General features: G+C 43.2%; 1 protein-coding gene across 4 annotated transcripts; it reads left to right on the forward strand.

Moving 5' to 3' along the window:
• The first annotated feature begins 8,910 nt into the window (after positions 1-8,910).
• Positions 8,911-21,722, forward strand: LOC136468111 (probable phosphoinositide phosphatase SAC9). 4 transcript variants are annotated; one of them, XR_010761671.1, is made up of 13 exons: positions 8,911-9,093; positions 9,297-11,246; positions 11,370-11,477; positions 11,605-11,775; positions 12,220-12,462; positions 12,570-13,016; positions 13,523-14,293; positions 14,541-14,738; positions 18,176-18,610; positions 18,690-18,923; positions 19,404-19,695; positions 20,265-21,222; positions 21,362-21,722. XR_010761671.1 is itself a non-coding variant. In XM_066466982.1 (12 exons), the coding sequence occupies exons 2-11, from the start codon at positions 9,297-9,299 to the stop codon at positions 19,683-19,685; spliced, it is 4,839 nt and encodes a 1,612-aa protein (XP_066323079.1). In that variant the 5' UTR covers positions 8,911-9,093; positions 9,288-9,296; the 3' UTR covers positions 19,686-19,695; positions 20,265-21,114. The 4 variants fall into 4 exon arrangements, 3 of the variants coding, with proteins under 3 accessions (XP_066323079.1, XP_066323077.1, XP_066323078.1); XM_066466982.1 differs by lacking the exon at positions 21,362-21,722 and having other exon boundaries at positions 9,288-11,246; positions 20,265-21,114; XM_066466980.1 differs by lacking the exons at positions 8,911-9,093; positions 21,362-21,722 and adding an exon at positions 9,108-9,208 and having other exon boundaries at positions 9,288-11,246; positions 20,265-21,113.

Genomic DNA, 21,722 nt, shown 5'->3' on the forward strand with positions numbered 1-21,722 from the left:
CGGTCATCGCTAGCGACGCTGGGGACTCCTCGGTGCTCCCTTAGTGGTCGAATCTTGCTACGTCTCATCGATGTGCTATCAAGCTGCTCCATGCTGTTCGGATCAGGGTGCTGATCTTGGGTAGAACGTTTGGGGTTTTGATGCGCGCATGTTGGATGACGTCAGCAAAGCTTTCAGACTTCTATTTCTTTGACCCTGCTACAAGATTCATTCTTCATCTTCTAGCAGCCTCGGGGACTAAGTGGGCACACTTCACCTTGCGGTGAATATGTTTGTTCTCATCTCGAGGCTACACCTAGGGACTGACTACCTGCTCGGCTGGTCTTCTACTTTCTGACCCTGACACCACATGACTACGTCACCTACTATTAGGCTCAGGGACTAGCTGTGGGGGTATGGCCCTCGGTATTCATAAGACAAGACATGAGCCGCACCATCAGAGGTGGCCCAACCCACAAGATCAAGGTATGCACGGCGTTGCTCGGCGTGCACCGCAAGCTATTGTATAGTACCAAATAGGATATTTTCCTTCTAACCCTACCCCTCTAGAGTATATAAGGAGAGGCAAGGGTCCCCTAGTGGACAGATCAATACATCTCATACTCAATACAATACACTAAGGACACAGGACATAGGGTATTACATCGATTAGACAGCCCGAACCTGTCTAAATCGCTGTCGTTGCACCCTGTGTCACCATCCGGTTCCTAATCACGCGCACCTCCACCGATCAATCTACCATCGCAGGATACCCCTTGGTGAACTATTGAGCATCTTTTGTCGACAGTGTACCCCAGTCGAAGACGTGGGGTTAGAGTCAGAATTAGCGTTTTGGCCAGGCCTTTCGGTCGAAGAGGCCGTCCGAAGGTGGCTGGAGTCAGAGCGAGTGCTCCGGTCGGAGAGGTGGGTGAAAGGATCAAGATGCCTAAGAGGGAGGGGTGAATTGGGCTAATTCTAAATTTTTTTGCAATAATTAAGTCCTATGGTTAGCCTAATTAACCTCTTGTTCCAAGAAAGTATATCTATTGATCTACTGCATAAAAGTTTAGCAACCTATGTTCTAATCCTACTCTAGCATGACAATTCTATGAATGCAAATGACAAGAATTGAATTGCTCAAAGTAAATGCTTAAAGTAAATGCTAAAAGTGAATCATTCTTAACTTGTAGCTTTTCATTCTTAGCTCTAGTCTTTATAATGATCTTAGTGTATTGTTTTAGCAATCTAACAAGATCATTATAAGAAGGTGATTCATATTCATCATCATCACTTTCTCTATCATCATTACTAGCATGTTCATCACCACTATTATCATCATCATTTGATACCTTACGTTCGCCCTTGGCCATAAGGCATAGGTGTGTAGAGAATGATGGTGGTGGTGGCAGTGAAGATGATGAAAAGTCAATAACAATGGCGACCACCTTCTCGTTGTCACCATCATCATCGAATGAGCCACTAGATGAATCAATGTTTGTGAGCTAATCACCGACGATGTATGCCTTTCCACTATTCTTCTTCTTATGGAAGTCATTCTTCTTGCCATCTCTCTTCTTATATGGCTTATTTTTCTTCTTCTCATCTTCTTCTTCATTACTTGAGTCATCTTTCTTACCCTTGTACTTGTTCTTGAACTTATCTTTCTTAGGCTTGGTGCATTGGTGTGCTAGATGACCAAGTTCTCTATAATTGTAGCAATCCATCTTAGAGATTGGCTTCCTTCTAGAGCTAGTGAAGAACTTCTTCTTCTTACCATCAAACTTGATGTCACTCTTGTTGAGCTTCTTTAGCATCTTGATGGTTTTTCTCACCATAAGAGCAAGACTTGCATCATCAAATTTATCATCACTTGAGCTCTCACACTTAAGTCTTGCTTTGCCCTTCTCTTGGCTAGCTTTGAATGCTAAGTTCTTGTCTTTCTTCTTGGTAGAGGATGAGCCATCTTATGGCGTGATGTGTATATACATCTTATGAGCATTGATCTTTCCCAAGATTTATATCGGTGTAGCGATGGAAAGATCACCTTGATGAAGCATGGTCATAATATGCCCATATTTATCAATGGGAAGGACACTCAAAATCTTTCTTTCAACATCGGATGGTTGCATTTGAGTGAGTCCAAGCCCATTGACTTCCTCTACAAGAACATTTAAACATGAGTACATCTTATTACCACATTCTTTAGGAAGCATCTCAAAAGAGTTAAGCTTTTTCATGACAAGATGATAGCGTTCCTCACACTCACTCTTTGTTCCCTCATGAAGCGCATAAACGTTCGACCATAGTGCATGGACGTCTTTATGGTTCCTCACCCGGTTAAACACATCTTTGTAAAGGCCTCTAAAGATGGTGTTTCGAGCCTTTGCATTCTATTTCTCGTAATTCACCTCATCACCTTGTAGGTGTGTAGTATCTCGAAGTTTTGGGAAGCCTTGTGAGACAGCTCTAAGTATTCCAACATCTAAAGCTTCTAAGTACGCCTCTATGTGAATTTCCCAATATGGAAAATCATCCCCCTCAAAGATAGAAGGAGGTCCATCCCCATGAGACATCTTTCTCTAGGCGGTTAAGCTTAAATACATGAGCACGAGGCTCTGATACCAGTTGAAAGGATCAAGATGCCCAAGAAAGTGATGAATTGGGCTAATTCTAAATTTCTTTGTAATAATTAAGTCATATGGTTAGCCCAATTAACTCATTGTGCCTAGAAAGTGTATCTATTGATCTATCATATAAAAGTTTAGCAACCTATGTTCCAATCCTACTCTAGCATGACAATTCTATGAATGTAAATAATAAGAATTAATTTGCTCAAAGTAAATGCTCAAAGTAAATAGAGAAGGAGGAATACGGCGATGTTTTGACGAGGTATCGGAGAGTCGCCACTCCCCACTAGTTCTCGTTGGAGCACCCATGCAAGGGTGTAGCTCCCTCTTGATCCGCGTAAGGATCAAGTGCTCTCTACGGGTTGATTCTTCGACACTCTGTCGCGGTGAATCACCCACAACTGCTCACAACTTGAATTGGGTCATCCACAAGCTCTGTCGGATGATCACCAAACTTCCAATCACCACCAAGCTATCTAGGTGATGGCGATCACCAAGAGTAACAAGTATGAACTCTCACTTGACCACGACAAGCCTAATAAGAAGGGTGGATGCACACTTTGCTACTCTTGATCTCACTAATGAGGGCTCTCTTTGGAATTCTTAAATCTTAATCACCTCACTAGGATATTGCTCTTCTTAGCACTCTCAAAGGTGTTTCTCGGCTGTTGGAATGAGTAAAAGTACCCTCACACACGAATGGAGGAAGTATTTATAAGCATGACTGAAAAACGAACCGTTATGTGCCTCTACGGGGTGACCGGATGCTCCGGTCATGTTGATCGGACGCTCCGGTCAGTTCTCCCCGAACTCCAGTATTTAAGTGGTGACCGGACGCTGGGCAGCGTCCGGTCGTGATTTTCCCTCTCTGGAACCTTACTAGAGTTGATCGGACGCTGGGACTCAGCGTCCGGTTAACACTGACCGAACGTGCCCGGTCGTGATTTTCTCTCTCTAGAACCTTACTGTAGTTGACCGGACGCTGGGACTCAGCGTCCGGTCACTTCACCTCTCAGCATCCGGCCACTTCTAGATGACTTCACTTTGATCAAATGAACTGACCGAACTCCGCGCCAGCATCCGGTCAAACCGAAGCCAACGTTCGGTCAGCATTTGACCCTCCATTCACTTTCAACTTTCGATCATATATGAATGAAGTTTGCTCTAATGGATCTAAGAGCTTTTTAGGAGCTACCTAGTGCTAGTTTTAGCAGTTGTGCATCACACCTAATCCACTAGACTCACCTAAGTCAAGCTACTCATCCATACCTCCTTAATAGTACGGCCAAAGGAAAAACAAAGTCCTAAACTACTCTAAGTGTCTTTTCAACGCCAAACGACACTTAGAACTAGTCCATCCTTAACCTTATCGTCCATCTTTTAAAAACCAAAACGATTTCCATCGTAGGGGCATGACCACAATGATAGCCTAATCGATCTTCATTACCATGATCTAACTTAATTGCCTCTGTAAAACACACGTTAGTTATAGTAATCACGTATTGTCATTAATCACCGAAACCCACTTAGGGGCCTAGATGCTTTCAGTGGGCCGGAGTCGAAAAACAGGCGCTGCTCCTCCTCGGCCAGACCTTCCGGTCGGTGATTGAATCGCCCTTCTGGCCTGCTGTTTAGATTCTTGGGCTGGCCCATGAGTTGCGCGCTGTCTGCTTGGGCCGAGCCTTTACGGGAAAGCCGGTCCGCGAGGGACCCTAGAGTTATGAACCCGATAGTTTTAGTAGTCGATCTCATACATAAAATAGTATATAAGGCCATGTGTTATAGAATGAGATATAATATAAGGTGTCAAACAAATAAATGAGGCCATATATTGTGTTTTACTAACATAAAACTGATAATAAATGACCCAATTTTTTATGTAAAAGTGGTAAAAGAGATCGTCCTGTTCGTTTGGCTTATAAGCCGTACTTTTTCAACCAACGAACAATATTTTTCTCTCACAACAAATCAGCCAACGGTACTTTCAGCCATGATTTATCAGCCAAGGGGGTGTTTAGTTACCCAAAATCCAAACTTTGGCACTATGCAAAAAGAAGATTCTCCATCACACCAAACTTGCGGTACATGCATAGAGTACTAAATATTGACGAAATCAAAAACTAATTGCACAGTTTGGTTGTACTTTGCGAGATGAACGTTTTGATCCTAATTAGTCAACGATTGGACAATTATTACCAAATACAAACGAAATGCTACAAATACACTACAGTGCGCTATAGTGAATTTGCCACTGCCGATTCCGGGCAACTAAACGAGGGCCAAGCGAACAGGGCAGACATATTTATTGCTCTGTTTAAAATGTGTACTTGCATGACATTTCAATGATGATATTTTTAATTAGGAAAGCCAATGGATTTGAGTATATCTGTCACTGTCTATTACTCGTTCCGTTCTAAATTATAAGACTTTTTGGTTTTTCTGTATTCATGATTTTTGTTATGTATTTAGATATATACACTTAGATCCAAGTCTAGATGTTTAGTGAAAGCAATATGTTTAAAAGAATCTAAAACATCTTATAATTTTGAAGGAAGTCAAACATCGGCACATGGAAAAAAAAAAAAAGGATGACAGGTGAATATTACATAGCCGAGGGTTTTTCGCGCAAAGAGAAAAAAATAGTAGTAGCTCACCTCGACAGGACAGCAGCTCCTGGGCCCAAGACGAAGAAGAAGCGGCGAAAGGGCGGCAACCTCGAACGGAACGGTCTGGCTGGCGCCCACCACCGTGAACCCACATGTCAGCTGGATACAAACGCGAAAACCAGGGGCGCCCGGCGTGTTTGTTTAGCGAGAGCGACGAATGGGCGGGAGATTTTGGTGGTTTTGGGCCTCTTTTGTTTTGCCCGCCGAGCCCAATTTAGAAGCCTTCTCGGGTCGGGCCATGGCCCAAGGGGGCTGCCCCCGGAAGCATCCTGGTAACCAACCGCCCGCCTCTGTTCCCTTCCGTTCCCTCCAGCTCCAGTCCAGCACCCGCCGGCCGCCGCCGCGGGGCATCATGGTTTGGCTGCAGTACACGGCCACCCGCTCGCAGCGCGCCGCCACCGCCTGCCTCTTCCTCGCCGGCGCAGCCCTCATCGTCGCCGCCGCCAGGCTCTCCTACGCCAACATCGAGCCCCAGCGCGCCAAGGCCGCCGAGCGGCGGCGCGTGCTCGAGGCCTTCATCCACCGCAAGCTCGGACGAGGATCCGACCCAGCCTCCGCCTCCACACAGAAGCAGGAGCAGGATCCAGCCAGGAGCACCTAGAGCCCGCGGCTTCCCGTCCTTGTCCTGATTCGTTGCTTCGCTCCACCATCTCTTCCTCCTCTCACCCACACATTTCAGTATAAACTGGAGTAGCGCTTCAGTACCAGTGCCATGCTTTTACTGACTGACTGACTGAAAAATGGAATCAGTTATTAGATACTCTACTGGAGCTCCTTGGATTCAAATCCATTAATAAGTTAAGCGGGCTTGTTATCCCTTTTCGAATTTTTTACTATATCTACCAAGTCATTGTGCTTGCTGTATGTACATATGCTTGTGCTAATGTAACTGCTACTCCATTGAAGGAAAAAGTCTACTTGACCCCCTGAACTATCATACTTGTCTATTTCACCCCCTCAACTATGAAACCGTCTGTTTTACCCCCTGGGGCGGTTTTCAGCGGCGGTTTTGCTACAGTAACAGCGGGTTTGCTACAGTTATGGCGGGTTTGCTACAGTACCCGTGGTTTTGAATTTCCTTTTTTTATTTATTTTCGGTGAATTTTTGAAAAATCATAGTAAATCATAGAAAAATCATAAAATAAAAAATCTAATTTTATTGGACTCTACATGAGTAGATCTACATAGTGAATTTATAATACGATATACTTTAGTACAAAATTTTTACTGTAGCCTTAGATTAATTGGAAAATCTAATTTTGTCTGTAATTAATTGGAATAATTTATAGCTGCAGCTTCTATGGTCTAATTATGGTGAAATTTTTATGGTACGCTAATTATTGTATGCTTGAACTATAGTAAAAATTTCGTACTCATTGGACTATGTATAACTTAGTTATAGATAAATTCTAATTAATTACAGACAAAATTGGATTTTCCAATTAATCTAAGGCTACAGTAAAAATTTTGTACTAAAGTATACCGTATTATATATTCACTATGTAGATCTACTCATGTGGAGTCCAATAAAATTAGAATTTTTATTTTATGATTTTTCTATGATTTACTATGATTTTTCAAAAATTCACCGAAAATAAATAAAAAAAAAAGAAAATTCAAAACCACGGGCACTGCAGCAAATCCGCCATCACTGTAGCAACCCGCTGTTACTGTAGCAAAACCGCCGCTGAAAACCGCCCCAGGGGGTAAAACAGACGGTTTTAGATAGTTCAGGGGGTAAAACAGACGGTTTCATAGTTGAGGGGGTGAAGTAGATCAAGTATGATAGTTCAGGGGGTCAAGTAGACTTTTTCCTCCATTGAACATATATATATTTCAGAAGATTGTTTGGCAACCTGTATGGCATTCATTCATCATACGCTGATCTATCGCGCACATGTTGTCATCAGATGCTCATGTCCTGTTTGCTTGTACTAGGTTTTGACCTGCCTGCTCCAATTAAATAAACAAATGCAGTAGCACAGACGTGCAGTTCCTTCTGTTACTCGTATTGGGTGTTGTAGAGTACCATTTTACTGCTACTCACCAAGAAATCACGGATTGGTACTATGTACCAGTGATTTGGACAAGGTCTTCCTGCTTTCAGCGTAAATGTACAAACACAGCTCAATCATAACCACAGGTACCGCTGCTACCTCTGATTTTGCAAATTTACTTCGTCCCACCATGTACAAACACAGCTCATAAAGGGCGCGGTAGAATCGTCCGGTTGGAGTCATCAACTTATCTGTAGGTTAGTGAACATCTACTGGCCCACCAGCAGAGTGCAGATGTCTGCTTTTTGTTTAGAGTTATTATTATGCCATTTACCAATAGTTCATGTTTGTCAGTGTGGTATCAAAGGCAAATAGGCATCTTCATCTTTCATTCTTACCTGCTGAAACTTCTCTGCCTTCAATAAACTTCTGCATTTACACTCTCGTATGGTTTTGTTACTGATCTTAGGTTCCACCACTCACCAAGAAATCAGGTTTCGATATTGTGTCGCAGTTATGTCAACTAAGCCTTCCTAATTTCAAGATAGATCTACAGACACAGTTCATTCATAACTACAGGAACTAATCGCTTGTTCTGGTTTTATAAATTTAGTTTCTCCCACTATCATGTTTCCGAAAACTTTGATCCCATTATTTTTCTACTATCATTTGTTCAAGTGGTATGCTGAATTAGTTAGTCTAATAGCTGTTCTGCCAGGAGCCATTACACCCAAGTATGTCAATCGTCAGGTCGACCGAGATGAGGTGTGTATGCGAGGAATCAAGAAACGGACAAGAAGAGGGAGATGTAATACGATCTAATGGAGCCGTATCATGCCAAGAAATGTATTGTTCTAACAACTAGCACATCTGACTTTGATCAGTTAATCAGGAAAATGCTGTTTCGAGTCAGAGATGTAATAGAGCGAAATATTGCGAGCAGATTTTTTTTTTTTTTTGGGTGTGGGTGGGTGTTTTGGAGGGGGGGGGGGGGGGGGGGGGGGGGGGGGGCTGAGGGGGGTACTCCATTTGTTGATGATATGATTCCTATCAGCCATAATTTCCTAACACCGTGGAGCTACTCTGTTTTGTAGCATACAAGTATACGACGTTCAAGTTACTCACGTATCCAACTTATAACTTGTCACTCTGCAGGCTCACCAGTTTGCTGGGGCAATGGAAGACTTTGATGGTGCCTGCATCTCCACCGTCGACGCGAGATCAAAGGGCTTTCAGCCATTTTCAGCCTTGGTTTGGCTTCTCTCCCGTGAAGACAACGCGGGAGCTCGCGGGCAGTGCCACTGCGAGCGTGTGCGGACGCCGCGGGCCTGGGCGTGGCAAGCGCGGAGGGCGACTTGGCGAGCTCGCGGTTGGTGCAGAGGGCGGCGTGGGCGCCTGGAGCGAGGTGAGCGAGCGCGACCGTCACGGAGGTGCAGGGAAGCGCACCCGCGAGCAAAACCGGAGACTCCGGGCTTCCGCTCCTACTTCCTATTGCTTTTTTGGATGAAAAAAAAGAGCACAAATTCTAGAGGCCTTGGATTACCTGGATGCTTCGATCGGAGTTGGACGGCGGATGTGTATGGGAAAGTTACGTCCTAACTTATGCCTCAGTAAAGTCACTGTGGATCTCGATCCCGATCGGTCTCCTCCGTCCGCTCGCCTCGCCGCGCCGCGCCGCAACCTGGAGAGGAGACTGCGCCCGGTCGAGCACCACCTGGGGCCCAGCGTCCGCCCTCTGCAGCCCCGGTGTCCCCGCGACCGTCGCTGCTGTCCTACTCCGCCACTCGCCACCTTGGCCCGCGACGAGCACCACCAGGACACCAGGTATTCATTCCCTCCCCTTGGTCCTCCCTTCCTGCTGTGCGAAGCCGTGCGCCCAAACCCTAACATACTACTCATAATCGGATCTGAATCTAATTGCAGACAGGTGTATATGCATGTATGTATTATGCCTACTAACTTCGATTGCTTTGCAAAATTATCATGTGGATCCGAATCTGATCAGTCCATTTCTCCAGAAATCGCAGATGCACACATCGGTGGTGGTCGTCGTCCTGGAGACGACCGAAGTGTACATTGTCATCAGCTTGTCAACGAGGAGAGATACCCAGGTCGTATACGTCGATCCGACCACCGGTGCCCTGCGCTACCTGGGGAAGCATGGGGAGGACGTCTTTGATTCCGAGGCAGCGGCTCTCAACTACATCACGGACGGGTCAAGGGTTCTATCCAAGAGCACCACATATGCCAAGGCACTGCTGGGATATGCAGTGTTAGGAAGCTCCGCTCTGCTTCTGGTTGCGACGCAGCTGAGCGCGTCCGTCCCCAATCTGCCAGGAGGTGGGTGCATATACACAGTGGCAGAGAGCCAGTGGATAAAGATCCAGCTGCAGAATCCTCAACCCCAGGGAACTGGAGAGCAGAAGAATATACGTGACTTGGCCGATCTCGACATTGATGGCAAGCACTTCTTTTGTGAGACAAGGGATGTTACCAGGCCCTTCCCGAGTCCTATGACACTACGGGAACCAGATGAGGAATTTGTTTGGAACGAGTGTCTGTCGAAGCCTTTTAAGGACATTGGCTTGCCAGGACACTGCGTCATTCTTCTGCAGGGGTTTGCTGAGTGCCGGAACTTTGGAGGTGCTGAGCAGCAAGGTGGGTTAGTCGCCCTTATTGCACGCCGTAGTCGACTGCACCCTGGAACCCGCTATTTGGCCCGTGGACTGAATGCATGTTCAGGCACAGGCAATGAGGTTGAATGCGAGCAACTGGTTTGGGTTCCACGCAAGGGTGGACAGTGTGTCCCTTTTAGCTCGTATATCTGGCGGCGTGGAACTATACCAATATGGTGGGGTGCAGAAATAAAAAATGCGGTGTCAGTAGAAGCTGAAATTTATGTTGCAAATGATCCTTACAACGGAAGCTTACAATACTACCAACGGTTGGGCAGAAGATACGGGAATAAATCATCTGAAGCGAATGTGTCCAGGCAAAAGAAATCTGGAAGGGTTCCTGTTATTTGTGTTAACTTGCTAAGATACGGCGAAGGAAAAACAGAGTCAGTTCTTGTTGATCATTTCAAAGAATCTATACGGTACATGAACTCTACTGGAAAGCTGGGAAGCACGTGGATTCAGTTGATAAATTATGACTGGCATGCCACTGTGAAGTTAAAAGGGCAGCAGCAGACAGTTGAGGGCCTATGGAGGCATCTTAAAGCACCTACAATGGTCATTGGCTTCAGTGAAGGGAATTACTATGATGTAAGGCAGCAGCTTAGTGAATGTAAAGGATCAGTTATCTGCAATGATGATGTAAATGGCAGGTTTTGCATGGAGTCTATTCAAAATGGGGTGATACGATTCAATTGTGCAGACTCTCTTGATCGAACCAATGCTGCTAGTTACTTTGGTGCACTTCAAGTTTTTGTTGAACAGTGTAGTCGATTGAACATCTCGCTTGACATAGATGCAATGTTTGGGTTATCAAGTAGATATTCTGAATATGATGGTAGAAACACTCGTTCTTTGCCCCCTGGATGGGAGGAGCGCTTTGACTCAGTAACAGGGAAATCATTTTATATCGATCATAATACACGTACTACCACATGGGAACATCCATGCCAGGAGGCTCCACAGAAGCCTTGGAAGAGATTTGATATGACATTTGATCAGTTCAAAGGCTCAACAATGCTTGCTCCAGTGAACCACCTTGCTGAACTTTTTCTTTTGGCTGGCGATATCCATGCTACGTTGTACACTGGCTCAAAAGCTATGCACAGTGAGATTCTGAACATATTCAAGGAGGAAACTGGAAAGTTTAGTAAATTCTCAGCTGTTCAGAATGTGAGGATTACGGTGCAAAGAAGGTACCAAAATTTTGTGAATGATAGTTCCCGTCAAAAGCAGTTAGAGATGTTCCTTGGATTGAGGCTATATAAGCATCTCCCGTCCATCCCTATGTTCCCTCTCAAAGTAGGTAAACTTACTCATTATCAGTGTATCTCTTGCAAACTGATATTATTGGTCTTGATGCAGTATTATATTATTTATATTATACTTTTTTTTGTGATAACATTCTTGATATTGACAATTCAGGTGCTATCAAGGCCGTCTGGATGCATGTTGAAACCAGTTCCTAGTATCACCCCAATGACTGATGGTGGTTCTAGTCTTCTCAGCTTCAAAAGGAAGGATCTTATTTGGGTATAGTTCTTCCTTAAAGACTCTTCTTGATGCATCTGGAAGAGTCTTCCTGATAGTTTTCTGGTTTATTTAATTATTGCCGTGATGCTTTTTTCACATAGCATGTTAAAGACTCTTGTGCATGCAGGTGTGTCAGCAAGGTGCAGACTATGTTGAACTTTTTATATACCTTGGGGAACCTTGTCATGTTTGTCAACTGCTTCTTACTGTCTCCCACGGTGCTGAAGATTCTTCATATCCAGCAACCGTAGATGTTAGAGTTGGCTCAAGCATAGACTCCCTCAAACTCGTGGTTGAGGTCCTTGTCTCTATCTTACCTCACTGGTTTTATTATAATATCTTTTTCTTTTGCTCCAGCTGTTTCATCATGTTTCTTTGCAAATACCAATTTAGTTTCCATACTTTTAAGATTTGGCTTGATGAACTGACAACAGTGTACCCAAAGTCAAGACCCCAGAGGTGCAGACACAAAAATTGCTGTCCTTGCTAAAATTGAGCTTCATGTGCATTAACTCTGACTTTAAGACCATGAAAATTTGCCTGATTCAGAACCAATGCTGAACTGTATGCTGATTACTTTGGCTGAGATGAGATTAGCTAACCACATTTACTGAGTTTGACCTGGATTTTGGTTAGGTTCATAATCCTATCCTCATCATGTTTAGGTATTGTTGATTTAAAATTGGTTATTGCTTCGTTTTGTATTGTTTAATGAATATTAATTGGGAAATTACTTGTGTAGGGTGCTTGCATTCCACAGTGCTTGAATGGGACAAATTTACTGATTCCAGTCACTGGGAGAATTGATCCAGAGGACTTGGCTGTTACAGGGAAAAGTGCTAGGCCCAATGTTCAAGAGAGCTCCTATCTTCCTTTGTTATACGACTTTGAAGAGCTAGAAGGAGAACTAAACTTTTTGAATCGAGTTGTTGCATTATCTTTTCATCCATCTGCTGTATCAAGAACACCCATTACTCTTGGTGAGGTAAAATCGATGAATTCTCTAAATTGAGATGCTTTTAAAAAGTTACTTTTGGCTTTGACCATTTGTCTATCTTTTTTCTTGATGAGTTGTATAAATTTCTTTAACAGATTGAAGTACTTGGAGTTTCTCTTCCATGGGCAGACATGTTAACCAATAGTGAACATGCTCCTGAATTTATGGAGTTTCTCAATAAAAAATCATCAATTGTTCACTGTGATCTAGGTTCCAAGTCTTTTGGAAATTCTTCCATGCCTGGGAATGATTCTCATGGCATTGATGGGTCTTACACAAAAAGTTCATCATCAGTTCAAACAGGTGGTTCGGAAAATTTGTTGGATTATCTCACAGGTGATTTTGACATGTCGGAGCCACATATAACTGAAAATACTTTTGGCAATGGAGAACAAACAAACTTGTTAGATGATGGATTTGATGTTAATCCTTTTGCCCCTGCATTGGAAGTGCCTGTTCCTAAAGTGAATAAGCAGGTTGAAGAATGTGGCAGCACACAGCTTTATCTTAATTTTTTTGAATCCCTTTCTGGCTATAATAAGGTATTCATTTGTGAAAATTTCATCTTCTTTTATTCTATTCCTGTATGTTCTGTTCTTAGTATACTTTCTTGAATCTTTGTTGAGCATTCCTTAAAAAATACTTTGAAATTGACCTTATCCTGAAGTTGCCAGTAAAATATTGAATTGCTTCTTTGTTCAGATAAATGGGCAAGATGGTTCTACCGTTCTAGTTTGAAGTTTCTAGTAGGAAGACTACTGAACCCTTTTTTTCCCCTAACAAAGACAGGTTTAGTTTGAAGTTTCTAGTAGCAACACTACTGAACCCTTCTTTCCCTTAACAAAGACAGGTTTCAATTTATGACAGATTATCTGAATCTTTAGGTCTATTCAGGTTACATATGTTTAGAGCTCTGGCATTATTACTTCCTTTGCTTTTCAATACATACTTGCTTATTCTGAAAAATAATAATAATGAAGGAACAAAAGTTGACCTATTTATGAATTTAAACCCAAAATACATTATTAAACTATATTCATCTTTCCAGGGAAAGGATCTTGACTTTGAGCAAATGATGAAGCTTGAAATAAAGCGTCTCCGTCTTGGTCTTTCTGCCGCTGAAAGGGACCAGGCATTGTTATCAATTGGTGTAATTTCTGCCACATTGGATCCAAACCGTTCAGTCGATTATTCTTACCTATTGAAGTTATCCAGCTTAGCTGATAATCTGGCACTGCTGGGCCATACAGTCCTTGAGGATCGTGTTAATGCTTCAATAGGGCTCGAAAAGGGCAGTGAACATGCTATAGACTTTTGGAACATCAGTGAAAATGATGAGTCCTGCTATGGTGGGGCATGTGAAGTCCATGCTCTGTCTTCATCACAAGCTTTAGCCACTAGAGAAAACCAATCAGTATTTGTGGAATGTTTTCGGTGTGAAAGGACAGTTTGCAAAGCTTGCTGTGCTGGGAAAGGGGCCTTCCTTTTGCTTAACACCTACAGGGAGTTGAAGATTTATGGTGGGAGTCAAAGTGGTGGCTATTCAGCACTCGCAGATAGTTTTGTGTGCAAATCATGCTGCAGTGAAATTATCAAACGTGCATTGTATGTGGATTATGTCCGGGTTCTTCATAGTTTGCGCAGAAAAGATCGTTCAGAGAAAGCGGCACTGAGTGCTGTGAATCAGGTCTGCCAACTGGAGTACAGGAAAGCATCTGATTTATCTCAAAGTATTCAATTTGGTCAGAGACAATTGAAGCAGATCCTTGATGGTGAAGAATCCCTTGCAGAATTTCCATATGCAAACTTTTTACAAATGGTATTTCTCGACTTCGTACCAAGTCATCATAAATTGCACTCCTGCATGATTTGTTGCCCTGTGTTGTTCATACACTCTGATGTATTTGCAAGACTATTGATCCATGGACCATGGAAAAGCAGTGAATAAACTTGGCCTTGTGATAACATCTTCTTTTTAAGATCCCTCCCCCCTTTATCTTTTTCTTCTATGAAGTTTGCTTTTACCATAGATAATGCTTTGATCATGCCTTATGCTCTATACTCAGGTTGAAACTGCCAATGACTCTGAACCACTGCTTTCGTTACTGGCACCTTTTGGTACTGGAGAGTACAAGTCTTACTGGAAAGCTCCGCAAGATAACACTTCAGTGGAGTTCTCAATTGTTCTTGGTGGTTTATCAGATGTTGCAGGAGTTGCTATAATTGTCAGTTCTTGTGGGTACTCGACATCTGACTGCCCAATTGTAAGATAGGCTACTTTACTTTCTTTTCCTTCATCATGCTATCCTTATTTTTATCTATAAAATCAGTACCTATAAAATCAGTACGGACAATGTTAGCCAGGCATACTTAATATACTATATATACAGAACTATGGGTATATCTTTCATTTCCATTTTCTTAGGTAGCGTTTGGTTGAGAGACAAGGTGGGGTGGGATGGTCCTACCTCTGTTTTGTGGGACGGGACGAGTCCATTTTTTGTTTGGTTGAGGGAAAATAGGACCGACCCATTTTTTGTTTGGTTGAGAGACAATAAAAGTGGGATGAGCTGCTGACATATGGGGCCCACTTATCAGTTTTTTTCTTTTTCTTTCTTCTCCCTTATCTCCATCGTCCCCAACCGCACAGAGACAGAGGTCCCGCCCGCGCGCAGCACTCCGCGCCGCCGCCGCCTAGCTCCTGCCTCCTAGCGCTCGGCCCGCCCGCGCGGAGCCTCGCGCCGCCGCCCGCGTCCGAGCCTCGCGTCGCCGCCTGTGCGCGGAGCCTCGCGCCGCTGACGCCGCTCGCGCGAAACCCTCACGCCGCTGCCCTCCGGCGACCGGATCCCTCGCCCGTGGCCGCGACTGGAGCCTCACCGCCCTCTTTTTCAGCACCGGTGGCCGCTCCCATGGAAACCCTCGACCTCTTCTTCAGCACCGGCGGGGCCGTAACTCGCCCGCGCGGCCGCGAGGCCGGAGCTCACCCGCGCAGCAGCGGCGGCGCCTGAGGCTAGCCGTGGCCGGACCTTGCCCCTCCTCTGCTCACCTTCTCCTCTCTTCTTCCACGCCGGCCAGCGAGCGCCTCGTCCCACTTGGGACGGCCCCCGTCCGAGAAATCTGAGGTGACGGAGTGAACCCGAATCTCATGCGAATATTCCCGAGTGGGACGTCCTCGCTCCCGGGAGACTCCCAACCAAATATCAGTCGTCCTAGGACCGTCCCGTTCCATCCCACCTCGTCCCTCCATCCAAACACACGGTTAATGATTGAGAACAAAGAAGGATATTTACTGGAGTTAATAAAGGGCGTACCCAGTGCAGAGAGCTCCCGCTCTGTGCGGGGTCTGGGGAAGGGTGTCAGTGGCAAGCCTTACCCTCGCCTATGCAATGCGAGGAGACCGCGACTCGAACCCGGGACCTTCCGGTCACAGGCGGTAAGACTCTACCGCTTGCACCAGGCCTGCCCTTCATTTACCGGAGTTAATGAAATCATATTTTTTAATCATAAAATCACATAACTTGATTGAATATGTGTTCTTCCTGAGCAAGAGAAGGAAAACATTTCAGTACAGCTGTATCCTTGACAGCTTGAGCATGCTACATTTTAACAAGGGAAGCAATATGAAAAATACTATCTTCATCTACATAATTGTATGTCTTGAGAGATGCCTCATGCTCTAGCCCACTTATTTCCAAGAATGCAAAGAACTTATGTTGGAAATCACTCCCTCTCCTTTCTTCAGTGTTTATCACAAACACACACTAGGAAATCACTCCCTCTGTCTTCAGTGTTTATCACAAACGCACTAGGATATCACTCCCTCTATCTTCATTGTTTATCATAAACACACACTAGGAAATCATTCCCTCTTCAGTGTTTTTCACAAACACACTAGGAAAATTCACTCCCTCTATCTCTCTTTTGGTTGATGCGGCTCTCTCAGCCCTCACCATTTTCTCATATATATAGCTGATAAACCTGCCCATGATATCATCCTAATTACTGCATTCATAACTCCTATGATCATTCCTTAGCTACTAGCTGAAAATCTGCTAGTACTAAAGACTGCAGCTAGACACCATGAACCTGGACACATGCATGGACACACAGGATTTTATAGCTGACAACTTATGCCCTTTGCGATTCGATTTACTATAACTTGTTTTAGCAGCTGTATGATGATTGTGGCTTCATAATTTTGTGTCGGTCACCTATCTTTCTGTACATACAGTGTTGCTATGAAAAGCAAATATATCTTGTTGGCATAATCTTTGTCTGGAGTTAGCGCAATGTGCAAGAACTGCAAGATTTCTTTTTGAGTTAAATGCACCGTAGGTCCATTAACTTTTGGTGATGTGTCATGTAGGTCCATCAACTTTCAAACTGCATTTTTGGGTCTATTAACTTTTGGTGGTGTGTCATCCAGGTCCATCAACTTTCAAACTGCGTTTTTGGGCCCATTAACTTTTGGTGGTGTGTTATCCAGGTCCATCAACTTTCAAATTGTATTTTTGGGTCCCTAAACTTTTTAACTGGTTCACCGTAGGTCCATACCCCTTCGTTTAGCTAATAGATCTGACATGGCACGCCAAATAACAGACACCGTGGAGTAGGTGATGAGTGCATAGCTCCTCAAGATGTTCATAGAGACTTGTCTAGCAATAATTCAAATGTAGCAGCTGGTAATTCGTTAATATTCTCTGGTCTTAAATTTGGGACTATTATTTTTAAGGATAAATATATTGTGGACATGGAGAAATTGACAACTGCTGGACTGTCATCAAAGATATTTTATAGAGGTGCCTTATTGCGTGGAAAGGAGGAGAAAATGAAGCCAACAAGATACATCAGTACTAATTCTAAAGAGGTGGAGATCATCAATGGAATTTTCCCAATGTGATTAGCATCCTTGCCGTAGTATTTTATTATTTCCATGCATTAGTTTCCTATCCAGTTGTGATACACAATCTTTTATCTAGCATCTAGCTTTTAGTGCCTGCGTGCACCTATGTACATGAATCAAATTGGTGGCTGCGTTTGGACGTGCCATGCATGTTAGCTGAATCAGGGACTCAGGGTCAATCGGTCCTAGTTGGGCTGGTGGAGTCCGAGTTTTGTTTGGGTCAGGTGACCTACGTGCCTATTCGTGTGGCCTTCGGCTTTGTACCGAGTAGATTAGACTGGATTTTATGTTTGGTTGACCGGCCACGGTGGCTGCTTTTTTGGCGTGCCATGTCAGATCTATTCGCTAAACGAAGGGGTACGGACCTACGGTGAACCAGTTAAAAAGTTTAGGGGCCCAAAAATGCAATTTAAAAGTTGATGGACCTGGATGACACACCACCAAAAGTTAATGGATCCAAAAATGCAGTTTGAAAGTTGATGGACTTGGATCATACACCACGAAAAGTCACCAAAAGTTAATGGACCTACGGTGCATTTAACTCTTTCTTTTTCATATATACTGCAGAGTTAGCTATCTATGCACAACTAGTGGATCATTTGAACTAGCCCACTGAGCTATCTTAGCTTTCTGTGTTCTTTTAGTGCATTTTCCTGCAAAACATTGTCTCCATATTCTGTCATAGCTCTATCTATGCATAACAATCTAGCCTGTTGAGCTGTTTTCATTTCTTCTGTTCCTTGGATGCATTTTTTAACTTGTTTGCTTTGTATTCTAATAATCATGCTGCTTGTGCAGGTAGAGATATGGGCGAGTAATAAAATACACCGAGAAGATCGTACATTCATAGGAAAGTGGGATGTACAGGATATAATATCTTCATCTCCACAGCTTTGTGGACCTGAAAAATCTAGTAGATTGAGTGAAGGACCAAGACACATTAAATTTCACTTCCCAAATCCCATCCGTTGTCGTATAATTTCAATAAAAATGACACTTCCCCATAATGGTTCTCGTTCAACCAAGTTTAGTGAGGAGTTTAATCTTCTATCATTGGATGATAGCTCAGTTTATGAATCGAAGCCAACCAATCCACAGAATTCATTTATCCATGCAAAAAGAATTGTTGTTTTTGGCAGTTCTTTGAGAAAGGAGGTGGGGCCTGACACGTCAGGGGGAATAATGAGAATGAAAAGTTATTTAGACAGATCACCACCCTTGGGGAGATTTAGGGTAAACCCTATGTCTTTTGCTGACAGTTTTGAGCTTTGCATTCTAGCTGTGACTGAAACTTTTCTTCTTTATTTTCCAGATTCCAGTTGAAGCTGAGAGGCTGAGAGATAATGATCTTGTTCTTGAGCAATATCCCTTAGCTAATTCACCTGGAATAGCTGGATTCCGGCTTGATTTTTTCAATGTTATAAGACCTCGTGTGACCCATTCACCTTCCTCATCAGAATTGGACATGAGGAAGTTTTCATTGACACGAATGGAGGATAGATTTGTAAATCCAGCAATTCTTTATATACAGGTCACAGTTGTTAAGGTAATAGGCCACTGTCACTCTTCAAAATTCTCTTACTTTGGTGGCTATGGTTGGTTATTTTATGCTTCTTGAGATCTCCTTTAATGCTTGTCCCTGAACGGTTCAAATTACAATGGAATGGGTCCAGGTAGTCATGTGACCTAGTTTTGTCGAGTAAGGCCTGCATCGCAGACAGTTCTGCATTTTGCAAAATTTGTTTTTTTCCTTGTTATTAGTAGTAATTAGTGGAATGTCCAACTGAACTGTCTTCAAAACTTCATTTATATATAGTGGTGGTATTCAAAGCTGGCAAATGACCACAAAATAAAGTATTGTTAGTTCACCTATGTGATGATGGTCTTTTTGAGATTTGCTGCAAACTATGATAATTTTCCACATGCTGTTGATTGAGGGTTGGACCGTTTGGTACTTGTAGTTTTGTCAGTGTCTATTTTGTATGTGTGCATGAAACATTTCTGTTGTGCTTGTGATTTTGTACAGGAGTCTGGCAAGTTGGTTGTAGAGGAATACCGTTTACCAGAAGTAAAAGCGAATACACCACTATATTTTGATTTCCCGGATCTACAACAGGATGCTCGCTGCGTTATCTTTAGATTACTTGGTGATGTCACTGCCTTTGTTGATGACATTTCTGAGCTTGAGAACTTAAACTTGCGAAATCTTCCTTTGGCATCCGGACTGTCTTTGTCAAATAAGATCAAGTTGTACTACTATGCTGATACATATGAGATGGGAAAGATTGGCAGTCTCTCAGCTGTATAATGTATGTGAGGTATGAAGTCCTGACTTTCTAAATCCTCTGAAACGAGCCTGTTTTATTAGAGTTCCTAACTTGGTTTTTGACAATTAATTATGCTCATTTTCAGAATAAATGATATATGACAAAGCTAAAACGCATAATACAAATCTGCTATTGAGCCTCTCTTCCCTAGCTTAAGCCTACCCCTACACGTGGATGGATCCTTAACATACTCAAGTCAACCACATAGCCAGGCCATTATTTATGGTTTTGGTCCTGGCCGAATATTCCTATTTCGAGCTAGAATTACATATTGATGGGTCTGAATCCTGTTCATACTGACTTACCCGTGCGAAGCCTTAGAGGGAATTAAGAATTTAGAAACACATATCGTTTTAAACCATGGACTCAGCAATAGAGCTTTTTTTTTCTTTAACAAACTCAGGAATAGAACTTTTACTCTGCCGCTGGTGTTTATCTGAAAGATAAACTTATGCATGAAACTATAAAATGGTATGTGTGGGTTGTTGTGTACTAAAGCCTACATCTGTTTAGTACATTGTCTGATACTGCTCTTTAACTTGGTGTTTACTTGTGTTTAGGTCGTACATGCCAACCTGGGATGTTAACCGTCGTCCCTAGAAGATTGTTGTAACCTATTGTTTGTACGTGTTGATGTGGAAGTAAGAGCTGTTGCTACAAATGCATGATGTATTTTTTAATACTTTTTTTTTGCTTACCCATTCAAGGGAAATAGGGATTTTGCCTGTAGAATTTCTGGAAATTCATCTTTTCATGTAGAATAGCTGGAAATTCAATACGATGGCAGTCCCCGAAACTGCCAGTTACGTTTGTCAATACCTGTATTGGGACCTGGATTATTATTATATAGAGCTAAGAACTTGCATTGATTTTTTTTTTCATACATATTTTAAGCACTGGCTTCACCAGTTGTTGGTATGTATGGTACTGGTACATGGCCATGCTGCGTTTCAAAACTTTATGTTATCGACATTTCATTTAGTATAAGGCCCTGTTTGGCTACTTGTTTTTTTTTTTTTGGGTTCCTTCTTTTATCTGAAATTAGTATCTGGTTGTAATGTAATACCTTGTGCACCATATTACACCAGAGCAGGAATTTATTTATCCTGTATGTAAAATATCGTTTGGTTAAAGCCAAGCTTATATATAATGCTATAATTTCAGAGGACCCTTTTCCCTTCCTGATGGGACTGGGACTGCCCGCGGTTGAAGTCTCATTGCTACTGATGATGCTATTTGCACATGATATGATATTAAAGTGAAAACATTTTTGAAACAACAATGATGTGTTCTTTGCCCTTGCTGCTGCGTTGCTGGTCTCTTTTTTCTTCATGTCAGATGCTTTGCTGCTGCTCTCTCTTTTTTCATGTCAGGGTGGACTTTTAACACTACTTATAAGGAAAATTAATGAATGTGTTAACATTCAATAGTTACATGCTGTCCGCTGCCTAGCTCTGAGAGGGTTATTTGGAGATGCAGAACCTCGGTGATGAGCACTGAATGTCAAAAACATCGCAGGTATTGCTCTGCTGTTAATACTGTCAGTCTGCAACTAATATCTCTCAAATAAATTGCCTGATAGTGATCGTCCTCAGCAAGCTGCTACAGGTTAACTTTTTAAAATTAATTGCAGCTGACTGGTGATGTTCTTATGCAGGGCAGTGTTCTGAATTACATATTGCCTCGCAATGCACATCATCAGGTGTCTGCCAAAGAAGATGGAGCGCATTTGCTTCGGTCCTCCCTATCCAAACAATGCCTTGACGCCATTACCTTGTGGGACTCAGAAAAGACAGCGGTTTGAAACACAGGCCCTTATGGGGTCAGTGGGCCTGCTCCCTCCTGCTAAGTCCTAAGGGCCCAGTCAACCGGCCTCAGGATCATAAAATAGGGCCCTCTGGCCCACGTATGGGTTCCGAGAGGGTTGGAGGGTAGGCTGGGCCGGCCTGGTGGACATGTCAACCTGTGTCCCGCAGAGCTGCCGTCTCCATCCTCAGGACTCTCCTTTCATATGATAA

The sequence above is a fragment of the Miscanthus floridulus genome, chromosome 7 (genome assembly GCF_019320115.1).
Source record: "Miscanthus floridulus cultivar M001 chromosome 7, ASM1932011v1, whole genome shotgun sequence".
In the NCBI taxonomy this organism is placed as follows: Eukaryota; Viridiplantae; Streptophyta; class Magnoliopsida; order Poales; family Poaceae; genus Miscanthus; species Miscanthus floridulus.

Excerpts from the sequence above, each read along its gene's own strand:
- LOC136468111 (XM_066466980.1), top strand. Across the intron at positions 11,478-11,604 it reads AAAGGAAGGATCTTATTTGG|GTGTGTCAGCAAGGTGCAGA; the intron begins GTATAGTTCTTC and ends TTGTGCATGCAG. Across the intron at positions 18,611-18,689 it reads CACCCTTGGGGAGATTTAGG|ATTCCAGTTGAAGCTGAGAG; the intron begins GTAAACCCTATG and ends TTTATTTTCCAG.